The sequence below is a fragment of the Photinus pyralis genome, unplaced genomic scaffold (assembly GCF_008802855.1).
Source record: "Photinus pyralis isolate 1611_PpyrPB1 unplaced genomic scaffold, Ppyr1.3 Ppyr1.4_LG5, whole genome shotgun sequence".
Classification (NCBI taxonomy): domain Eukaryota; kingdom Metazoa; phylum Arthropoda; class Insecta; order Coleoptera; family Lampyridae; genus Photinus; species Photinus pyralis.
Window position 1 is genome coordinate 47,462,886 of NW_022170596.1, and position 12,435 is coordinate 47,475,320.

Consider the following 12,435-nt stretch of genomic DNA (forward strand, 5'->3'; position numbering starts at 1 on the left):
AACCTCAATTAGTAATGCGTAACAATTAGTCAATTACAATATCGTAGTGAAACGACACCACTGAGAAATTCGGCTTGAAGGTTCCTTGTCGCTTTTTAATTCTTTGTGATCGATTCCGGTTCCGGTCGCCAACATAACAAAAAACCGCAACTAATCTATAAAACCGTAGCAGTTTATCAGTCGACGTTTTCGATATATGTATTTTGCAAAGCGTGTATAAATTACTGTTCGGTGCTGTCTTATTAGTGAGTTATTCTTTGAAGTCATCCCGTGATTGCATTGGGATAATTTTATTTTAGGTATAACCAATATACATACAATATGGGTAATATAGAACCAAAAATACCTCGAGAATTACAATAGTTATTTGTTTCATTAGTACAAAAAATGTCAGTTTTCGGGACGAGGAAGATAGTTGCTGGACGACGCGTTAGCGGAGTCCAGCAACCTTCCGAGTCCCGAAAACGCATTTTTTGTACGAATAAAACATAAAATTTTTTCTCCAACCCCCTTTACTTCAAATTATATTCGAATTTAGATTCAGTCACAGTTTCACTACTAGTATAAGAACTTCTGCTTTCTTGTCCTCACGTGTCATGCCACTCTAGTTTTTAGGTTAACTTATAACCTATTCGTTCTTACTTCTTACTTCTCACCTCTCGCGACTTTGTAGGGAGCAAATCTTGAGGTAGCATGTTCTGCCGTTTCTATAATCTCTGGCGGAGTGCAATCCATGTCGCTATCAGTTTCAGTCATTTTATTGTATACACAATTAATATTGTTATATTTTGTATTGAAATAAAAAACTTACCGTACAATTTTTTAATTAAAATTAATTGCAATTAACTTTTTCAAATTTTGAATTCAAAATGACAGATAATAGTGCAAGGGGTCTGAAATAGATGGCGTTACGCGCGACGGCGGGTTGTATACGTATTAAAATTACGTTCATCGAATATGTAAATTACGTTACACATGGTTTAAATAAAAATAGCGAGCGTAAATCATTTTCAATACATGTACATACGTATAGGTAACAGCATTATTTGCATTGAATATGCAAAAATATTTGATTTGTATGTATAGAAATATCTTACAACCTGCAATGTAAAACGATGTCAATGTGACATATCTCCGTGATTGTAATTTTTTAATTGGCCAACTTTCAAGGTCAATTTCTTTTTGGTACTAGGACCAAAAGTATCTACTTTTTGTACAGTTGCCATGGTGAAAGCGATTAATCCGCAAAACGTCAATTTTACGTACCGAACACTGTCACAAAATAGCGTCTTATTCAGGTGGTTGGAGAAAAAAATTATTTATTAATTTCAACAATTTTGACCCTAGCATTGAAAGTCATAAAAGCGCAAAACACTCAATGGTATTACTATAATGCATATGTTTTGTTGTTGCTGATATGATTACCACAGTAACCACAACAATTCAGATAATTCCTTTTAAATTCCCATTATATTTTATGTTTTATAGTTTTAAAAAACCTCGGGTTTTAAATCCGCTCGCTTCAGCCACTTAGATTCGAGCTCTATAAAGCGTTAGCTATTAAGACCTCAAATACAAAAACAATAGAAAATTGTGACATTTGGATCCAAAAATGCTTTATTAAAAAATACACACTTTCTGGTAAACAAAATTTAGTTTAATTGTATTTGTAACAATTCATTAAGAAGGATTTTCGGAGCATACGACCACAGACAGAGCAGTTGTCATCTGACATCTCCAATTGCTACTAGCAGGAGCCAAATTCCTTTGGCAATCTTTTTTTCATATTTTCCTTCTGAGAAGGCTGTAACTATCGCGGTGTAAAATAACAAGAAGGGTATGGGTCTTTAGTAGAAATACAGAAGTACAAAGTGATTACAGTTTGTGGTGGATACCATGTAAGAGAGACGGACACCAACAAGTTCAATGTATCGCCCTTCCACTTATGGAGTTTTCTTAATAAAATAACGATCGCGCCCATTTACTTCAAAACGCAGTCCAAACCAAAATAGATACAAACATGTATAAATTGTGCACAACTCTTGTGCAGATATTGTGCAGATAAAGGGCATTTTTTTAACCGAAATAGCTTTGGTTTTGACATCACCAATGAATATATTTCTTGCAGACGTCTCAATCGCCCTTTGTGAGTACGCTCTTCCGAGAATCCGTTCTTGAGGTAAAGGGAATATACCCGATCACGATAAGAGGTCGAGGAGGAAGGCTATGGTTGGTAGAAATTAATTCCATTCGTTGAGACCTTTCATTAGAGTACCATGAAGGATAAAACTAGTTCCACTGTTAGTGTAATCTTTGGGAAATCTACTTATTACCGATGTTTCCACTTTCAAGTGTGAATGAAATTGCGTTTCTTGAAGTTGCACAAAAACCTAAGTAAAGAAGAGGTCATGACCCCGATTAAGTGAGAATTTTAAAATTTTTACGAAATGAGAAAAGGGGCACGGAAATCAATACACGGATCACAGGATCTCGATACACCGGGATCCCAGTGCACCTTTGCTGGATTAATCCCGTAGGTAATTCCATTAAGATCCTGCGAGTTCGGGATTGTTGAATTTAACTACCAAAATGACAAATAACACTGAAAACACGGAGGGCGCGCTCCAAGGCGCCCTCGTACAACTACGTGCTTATTTTACAGTTTTTAGTGGAATTTTTCAAAAGAAATTTCCGAATGCGAGCTGAGTATCAAAAAATTCCGCTACTGGAAATAGCTCGGAAAAAAGTATGCGATTCTTAGTACATTGTTTTTTATTGTTGCCTTTTTGTTGTTCGGTATTTTTTGGTTATTGATCTGGATTAAAACACTCCATTAATCTTCGAATAATCAGCATGGTGATTGTTTCCAATTCTAACCAATTACCTATATGATTTGTTAAGTGATTAAATGCTAGATCGCGAAAAAAATGTGTTGCGGAATGCGTAGAATTGGTAGAAAGTATACGTATAAAAGAAAAAGAGGGAAGCATATCAACTAAAAAGAGACGCCCAAAAATGAGACTGAACAAAGAACAATGTAGGAACACAAAAACGTAAGAAATGTACAAAGGCGAATGATGGTGTGAAAAAAACATGAGTAAGCGAACGAAACCTGAACAGGATACATGTGAAAAGAGGAGATGTGTAGGAAGTGAGCGTGAATGAGTCGGGAAGGACCATAGACTATGAGTAGAACGGGCAAGGACAGAGAGTGGGAGTAGTATCGAAAGAAGACGGGAAGCACACATCAACGTAAACGTTAAAAAAGACGGCGAGGGGGTTGCAATGGAAGATGGCGTAAAAACGTTATGGGACTTGAGGAGTAACGAAGATATGAAAGAGACGTCAAGAAGCTGCAAAAGAAACGTGAAGGAAATATGGATGAGATGCAAAGGCAGAAGATGTACAGAAATGAGAGACAAAGGATTCGTCCGTGCGTAAGTAAAGTTAGTGAAGTAGGCATAAACAGTGAACGGTAAAGGGGGAAAGCTGGAAGCATCCATTGGGGGAATAGTAGGCGCCAAGGATAGAATACTTTTTTGTCTGAAATGTACAACACTTTTAATAATAGTAGTATATTATACACCAAGCTAGATAAGTCTAGTATTATTGCCTGAGAACTGATATTACTTGTTGTAAGGTGCGAAGGCAATAATAGGCTTCTGTACTGTTGTGCAAACTACATGGGGGTGTCGTTTCTTTAGGTTGAAACAATGACGGAAGATGACAGCGAGTCATCTTGTAGTGTAAAAGTACGTAATTTCGGTCTGAATATCGGAAATAGCATTCAGTACAGCATGTATCTAACATAATTCAAGTTATTTCATAAGATGTGGGGATTTTTTTAAACAGACACCGAATTGGAAAAAAAATGCTGAATTGTCATTTTAATGTTAGATTTTTCTTTGTAAATTTTTCGGTAATTGTTTAATCTATTCAACTCTCTTTGTTGTATTTAGTTTGTATGATAATTCAAAACGGGTAACTAAGGGAATACTTAATCGAAATTTTTACAAATTAATTGATTTTTCAACAATGTCACGTGCGAGATAAGCTATGAAGGTGTTTTTATCAGTTCCAGCGACGTAGAGGAATGTTGAGTATCGTCGAGTTAATGACGATATTGAATTTGTTAAGGTGGTTTTCGCTTCAATAGGAAAAATGAAGACGAAACGAGGCTGTCACTGATGGGGTATTTTAAACGCTAATTTTGGTATCGGTACCTACTCCAGCCGGCTATGCAAAAAAAAAACGTAATCGCCTCGTGTTAATCCAATAATGCGGAAACAAGTTTAATTTATTGCAAAAAAATTGTGTTATCAAGAATTAAGAAATAATTGGAGTACAAGAGAAGTCTTGCCATCTGAGCAGCCACAAAGTTAAGTATTATTGTCTTCGAGTCAGTTGTGGTGTATTAAACGAGTTTTTTAGTTTCTGAGAAGAATCTGTCAGATTCATGTTAAAGTGTGTCGAACATCGCATATTTCTCGTCCTGACCAGTTTTAGACCGGGAGATGGCGCAAGGAAAGAGTTTCAAATGAATCATGGAATTTCTACTGAATGTTACGGAAGTTTGACTGAAGTTTATTGAAGTCTTTTAACTTTAAGTTTGATGTACATGCCACCGTACAAATCTAACCTTCCAAGATTTTAAGCGTATGAAACTTTAAATATTGATAATTTAAATTTAAAGCAGTTCGAGTCACTTCCAAAATCTAAATATCAAAAAACAATTAAGTTTTTTTGAGAATATTAGTGGAGCATCTACATAGGTTCGTGTGTGACCAGCCTGAAGCACTCCAAATTGCAATTTTTAGAATTCTAGTTTTGGTTTTTAAACAACCATTAGAAATCAAATATGGGAATAATATGGGTGCATTCTCAAAATTTTGAGAGTGACACTTAATCACGAACATCGAGACTACCAACCTGTTGGAGGAAGTTTAATGACTTTAGTTTCAATTGAAACGAAATCGAAATTATTTGGATAAACTTGAGGCGACCTTGACCTGTCGATATTCCTTCACCCGTGATTAATAACGATAAACTTAGCTGCCACTGCTGCCAGTGGAATTTGATTGCATTTTAAGCATTTTTCAAAAATCCGCCATGGTTGAGTGACACCAGTCAGTTGCTATTGAAAATATTTCTATGTATATACTTTACATTTTGTCATGAAATATCTACATGCGAACAATAATTTACAAACAAATTATATAAACTTACACGAATCCTTGACAACAAACAAACTACCGCGTTACGTTTCGTTGCATAAAAAGTTGTCATAACAACGATATTATGAATGAATACCGGGTCCGGAAGTAAATACAAACAAGCGGTGGCATGGCAGCACCATTTCCATTATCAAATGCCATTGCAAGAATCCGAATATAGTCACGAGAAGTTCTTCTTGGTAGTATGCGTCATACCCGTAAAAATCACATGAGCCAAACTCGAGGAGGAAATGAAGAAAACGCTCGAACGGAAACAATGGAGTATTCACTTATTCAGTATTGTTGCACGGTCGTGTTGCAAATCCACCAAGATTAACCCACTTTTAGACATAAAAAACAAGACTACAAATGGCCATCAATCAACGCGTAATAAAAATTCGATAATGAACCCATTCGCGTTGGGTGATATTCATTGTGATAGAAGTTAGTACCACTAAACAAATAGACGTTAAGGAGGCTACGCTCCAATTAGTTGTAATTGCATTAAATTACGTCTAATTAACAACAATGCCTTGCGCAATTGTGTAATTAGAGTTCAGATGTAGATAGTGGTCGTTTGTACGTGCGTTTAATTAGCACACTGAAATCTACTGGAAATAGGAAAAAAGTATGAGGTATTTCTAAATTCTAACTTATATCTTTTATGTTTAAATATTAACGGTGAATAAATGTGCAAGAAAAATATCATTTATATTTACTATGTGTTCTTTTAATTTATCAGATAAAATTGTTGCCTCAGATATTATTTTTATGTGTATTACCATTATAACTACGAGTTACCATCGTTCTTTGTATGAAGGGTAAGTTGTTTTTACATGATAAATAAACTATGTTGCAATAAAAAAAACAAATAGGTACACAATAAAGGGTTTGATAACAGATGTTAAAAGAAATGTACGTTTAATCAAGTTGAAATTGTGTGTAGAGAGAAACGTTACTAAGCCAGCTTAATTTTCTAATTCCTAAACACTTCCGTCGTCAAAATAGGAAATAGGAAAGGAAGTCGTGCATTTTTACGTAGGTTGCTGAAAAGGTCTAGTTGTAATCGCAAAATTTGCCATCTTCATGTATAGTCAGTTGATAGTCAATAGTATTTAACTAAATCAGTTTTCTTTACACTGCAACGTTTAAGAAAAAATGCGACCATAATTTTTTTTCGGGCTTTACCTTTGTAAGTATACAGAGTGGGCCATTAGTGTGTGGGTGGACGATTATGGGTTTATTAACGCGCATATTTAAAATTCATAGTGGGGGAATGTTGAAGGACCCTTAAGGCTACAACCTAAAAATATTTTCAACGAAACTGCAATTGTTATACAGGGTGATTTATATCAAAGTTGCATTTTTTAAATGTAACCCTCTGTATATTATTACATATTTGGATTCCTTGGTCAATAATTCGTCGTATTTTCAAAAAGTAGATGTCCAGTAAAAATTGAATATCGCAGTGATCATATGTCGGTATGTTACTCTTACCTATTTTTTGTAATTCAACAATTTCTAATAATTCAGTGTTTTTGCAATTTTAAAGCCTCTCGGTAATCAGTAGGCCGTTAAAAATTAAGAACACCAATTCAAATGATAAAACATTTACCCCCAACAAACCAAAACAAAAACTCTTGTTTGTCGTAGCCCATCTTAAAAGATAAAATAATGCATTTGCATTTAAACCAATGCGTGAACTTATAAATAAATCAATTTGAAAGGTCATATTAGAAAATATTAACACAAAATAAAATGAAATAACATGTCAGTTTAGTTTATTAGCATTTACAATTCTGTTGTTGATTGTGTCAGAAAAATGGAGTTTAAATAACATATTTTAAACGGTGCTCTTTACTTTAAATTTTTAAGTAGCTATTCTTTTTTTTTGCTGTTCTTCAAAGTTCTGGGGCACATCGTAGAAACAATGTGGTTTCAGCACTATGGTGTCCTACCTCATTTTGCTATAAACGTTAAACGTCTTAAACATTTAGGTATTAAAATAATTATTTTTCTCTTATTTTTATGTAAACTTTTTATTTTGATTTGTTTAAGTTTTTGTTTTATTTTATTTGGAGTAATTTTTTTATAAATTCAATTGTTTATAATTTTTAACGGCCTATTAATTACTGAGAGAGAGTTCCATTTAAAAAGATCAAGTTACCTTTGATTCAAATTTTGAAAATTGACGGACTGATTTCTTTCTAACACAAAAGAAGTTTAACTTTAGTCGTTCGGCGTATGTTAGTATATTTCATGATTAGTACCACTGCAAAGTCACGGCCATCTAAGTTTTATGATAACTACGATATTCAATTTTTACTGGACATCTACTTTTTGAAAATACGACGAATTACGGCTAAACGACTCATTTTAGATATCATGTGTAATACATAAAGTCACACTAAAATTGACCAAGGAATCCAAATTTGTAATAATATACAGAGGGTTACATTTAAAAAATGCAACTTTGATATAAATCACCCTGTATAACAATTGCAGTTTCGTTGAAAATATTTTTAGGTTGTAGCCTTAAGGGTCCTTCAACATTCCCCCACATGAATTTTAAATATGCGCGTTAATAAACCCACAATCGTCCACCCACACACTAATGGCTCACCCTGTATAGGTACATTAGTGCATAGATGCAAGCGGCCCGTGTGGCGCAGTTTAGTTAAAGCTGAACTGTGGTGCTAAGGGTCCCTGATTCGAATCCGGGTTCGGGCATGGATATTTGTAAATGTATAGTGGGTTGGATTGGTAGAGCAGCTTTGGCTGAAACCCCGCCCACTCAAAAATAAAAGCAAAATAAAATAAATATAAAATAAACATGATACTACAACACTGGTCGATGCAGACATCACTTTTCTTTCTGGATTGCCGATGATGAGAAAGCCAAATGACGAAGCACAATAATTAGATTTTAGGGGTTAGCATAGAAATATATAAAAATGTGTATTAATTTTTGTTACCAAAAACACAACATACTGTAATAAAAATCTAAAATGAAGCCATTAAAAACATATCCATTATCCAAGCGCAATCATTATCAGTGTTGACCTCATTGGGTGTTCTTCAGGAAAAAGTCGACAGCACTGAGTCAATGGAGCCAACCTATGAGCCAACGCCTCAAGTGCGAATATGTCGAGAACGTAGTATCGGAAAAAAGTATTCTCCAAGGGACTGCTAATCGAATATCGCGAGAACGAAAGGTCGGAAGAAAAGTACCCACAATGGAAGTGCGGAAGAACGTTGGTTTAAAGTTACTGTAATCACAATATTTAAATTTCACTTTCACTCATTTTATATAAAATTATTTAAGCTGGTCGGAGCAAAACAAATTAATGAACCTTGCAATTTAAATAACACTCGTTTACACACATATATAAAGGATAGAGCAACCACGCTAAGATTATATACAGGGAGATACTAGCAGGGAAGCTGAGAAGCAAGAAGTTGAGGGTCAAACGCCTCAAACACCCCAACAACACTGACAAAAAACGAATCTTACCATTTAAATAACACACATATACTGGGTAGAGCAACCAAGGTGAGATTATATATGAAGACTATTCTAGAAAAATAATATCAAGTGTCAAAAGTAGCTAGTAAGGAACGCTTCCTAAAAAGCCTTATGATATTATTACCTTGCCCCAAAATCTATAACGTATATAATATATATTCTCTGATACTAAAGTCTGACCTAATGCAATGTAAAAATTTCAATAACGACCATATATTTAATAGTATATTACTTTTGGTTTTACCGGAAGTTGACCCACACTGCGTTACTTTAAATAGGACAAGTACCTTAGTTTATTTATATTATACCTTTTTATTTACACTGTATTTTACATAAGTCACAACATACCTAAACCAAACTATTTTTGGATTATGTAGGTATAGATGGTGCTCAGAAATTCTTAAGAAAGTTCTCACGTGAAGCGATATTAGAACTTTCCAAAAAAGGATTTCAAACGCGACTTTGCCGTTTTAAATTTACTTGTCGAGGTGACTGAGGGGTGGGGCTAATTGAGAGGGGGTTTTATTTCGTCAACGAATTTGGTCCCTTCTGCTTAATAGTCGGTTTGAGCTTTTTGCTAATTTTTGACTTATTCCATATCGAGTTAGTTTAAAACATTTGAGTGATGTAATTAAAAAATTTAATTTTGACACCACAATTGAGTTTTATATTAAAATGTTTTATCATCAGATGAGAATGTTTGCAAATTTCCTAAACGGAATTTTAATCAGTACACAAAACTGCGAACCCTTTCTCTTTTAAAATGACGCCTATTTCAACAATAACAAAGTTACCCATGAAATCTCCTTGATTTAGGACCCCCTGTATATGTACGTTGTACGCATGACCTTTACACTTTCGACACACACGGGTTTTACAGTATTTTCATTTACGAATGGATTTGACGTGAGAATCTAATTTGTTCTATAAAACTCCAGTAGGTTATTATTATAATCATGATATTTTCTATTACTTGCTCCTTATTCTAGGAGAGGATCGGATGGGTTAAAAAATAATGCGCTATAAAACGCAAATTATATTTAAATTTTTTTTAATTATTATAATTACCTACCTTTTTAACGCACGGTATTTCAATCGTATTTTCTCATAGTTTAAAAAGTCTCTATTTTTCTTCAACCAAAATACGAACTCCAAATTTGCCTTCGTATCCGTGCTGATCATGGTATAATGTGCTGATATTATTAGAACCAAGGCTAATTAGAACTAAACAACACTTGTAGTTGATTGACTGGCAGATCAAAACACTCCAAATTAAATATACCAGCGGGTTTTGAACTATGAGCACCTATTCAAATTATGCTCAAAAGTTATATTCGACTTTCGCAAATTTTCCTTTCAACCATTGAGTTTGATTAAGTGCCATTAAAATTAATTACATTCCTAATTGTTAGAAATTATCCTCACATCATCATCGTATTTTACTACCATTAGTGTAGGTACGCAAAATTATTCTTCCGTTCGTAACCCCGCAATCTTGGTCATTGCCATCAAGCGTCCGTCAAGCACGAACGCGCCAAATCTTTGAAGGTCCCTCCCAAAGTGGTATGTCTTTTTTTCTGTTGATACGTTCAATAATTAAAGTTTGAAATACCTTTTAGTATAAAAGAGTTTGTTAGTAGCTACACATTTACGCAAATGGTAAGTGCAAACATTGTAGATGGAGCCGGAAGCGAAATTGTGAATTACATAACCTGCACGACCGTACAGACTACTTAAGACCTTGACCGTGGCCGCTTAAAGCGTATCCACTAAACAGTGTAATAATAAAGGTATCGGCCTTCTGTAAGCGCAAAATACTGGTTAATCAAGAAGACGAAACAGTATTCTTCTTTATTATACTTTCTCATCTGCGTAACTCCACCAACTCGAAAAAAAAGCGCGATTGGTTGGACGCACGATGTAAAATAATATTAATATTATTTTACACCGCGGTTGGTCGTGTTCTCTTCTTTTGGATTCCAAATATAAAATACACTCTTTGTGTGGTTATTGGATTAACGTTTATTAATTCAATATTTACTTTTTAAGAAATATTTTCCAAAAGTGAAGGGGGGGGGGGGCAATAATCTTCTGATTCGATTTTTGAAGTGTGCTAGCGAGTTTTGGTACAGCATGGTAAGATATAGTGCAGAAATAGTGTTCGGAAAGCTTTCAAAGGGCATGTCTAGAAAAGTTTTTTTTCCTGCAAGAAAGGCGAAAAGAAAAATATTTGGTATCTGACAGTGCATAATTTAATGACACAAAGAAACTTTATTTTAAATTTTATTCTGTCACTCATGTCGATCGCGAAGGTTTGTGTCATGAACGGCTAAATTTCTTAATTTTCGCTGGCGTAAGACATGAGGAGAAAATACAAAAATGTCTAAAATGGCCATATATGTTCTTAGTTAAAGGAGAAAAATGTCTACAAAAGTTTCTTTGATGATTGTGATTGTGATTGTTGAATAATCTGTCGTTTTCAATATAAGTATACGTGGTAAAAAAGTTATCCGTATATGCATTTGAAAACGGCACATTATTCAGCAATACAATGCTGATCATCAATCATTACAAATCAACTTTTGTAATAATTCTGAAACTGAATTTTTTTTATTGTCCCCCGTATCTCTTCAAACCATTTTAAGTTTCAGCCAAAAGAGCACATGACGCCTATATATATTTTCTTAAATAGCAGTAACTGCGCGAACGATTGTTTTGGTGACGCTTTTCTACAGTTGCCTAGGTAACGTAGATGACATTCGCCAAATGAAATGCTAAGGATGAATTCTTGGTGTATTCGATTCTTTGGGTTGTGGAAACGTGTCCATTAAAAAATTAAAACTCTAGCATCTATTTTTCAAAAAAGTGTAGTGATTTAGAAAATGAATTCTACGCCACTGATATCTACGTGAAAATGTACAAAACTGTTTCGTTTTCATTTTTTATCTCTCATAATAATGAATCCTATAAAACCAAGATACCATGAATCGCATACGATTTTCAGTAGGGGAATTTTTTGCCCGTATTCGGAAACCAGACTTTTAATCCAGCTCATATTCAATAGTACTGACTACTGATCCTTAAACTAGTACAAAACGACTGGCGAAGGTTTGCTGTCTCTTTGCGGTCTCGAGTTAGACGAGGAACAGACAGGCTAACAAAACCATCACATAAGGAGAATTTTTTTTCTTTCGAAAAATTCACCTAAATCAATTTTGGTTTTTAGTCGATATAAAGTAGGCCATGGACTATCCAAACAAAACAATGGCATGATTCAATTCGTTTTTTCCTCTTAACCGACAGTGTACGGCATTAAGCCACTATGTATACAGTGCATTTAAGATAAGAGGGTTACCCCAGTATCTTTTTTATCTGTCGAGATACGAACAATTGATCAAATACAATTTTATGTGACATTAAAACTTCCGGCGTCACTTCCGATTTAACAGGAAATCAATGCAACTTTTGAACTTTTGTTTTTCAAATGCAATGCCTATGATTTTTAAGATATTTGAAAAGAGCAATTAATCTTCAACAAGCATGTAATATGCACATATTTGCGGTACGCGTCAACTCGCCAAGGGCGACTCGCCACCGGACCACTCGCCACCGACTGACTGACTCGCCACCGCGACAACTCGCCAATGCGAAAACTCGCCAACGGACGACTCGCCACTGCAACAACTAGCCAACGAA

The 12,435-nt window shown here is 34.7% G+C and overlaps 2 protein-coding genes across 3 annotated transcripts in view; both read right to left on the bottom strand.

Annotated features, from left to right (window-relative positions):
- LOC116172249 (E3 ubiquitin-protein ligase MIB1-like) overlaps positions 1–12,435 on the bottom strand; it is a 462,793-nt gene that overhangs the window by 123,936 nt on the left and 326,422 nt on the right. The window lies entirely within an intron of this gene.
- The window catches only part of LOC116172252 (cyclic AMP response element-binding protein A), a 64,308-nt gene that overhangs the window by 34,101 nt on the left and 17,772 nt on the right, over positions 1–12,435 (bottom strand). The window contains exon 1 of one of the 2 annotated variants that reach the window (XM_031489425.1): positions 5,227–5,301. The exons of the other annotated variant lie outside the window; for it this stretch is intronic. Within the exon in view, the coding sequence (XP_031345285.1) occupies positions 5,227–5,286 (60 nt within the window). The 5' untranslated portion in view covers positions 5,287–5,301. Of the gene's footprint in view, positions 1–5,226; positions 5,302–12,435 lie in introns of those variants that run through there. 2 annotated transcript variants of the gene reach the window in all.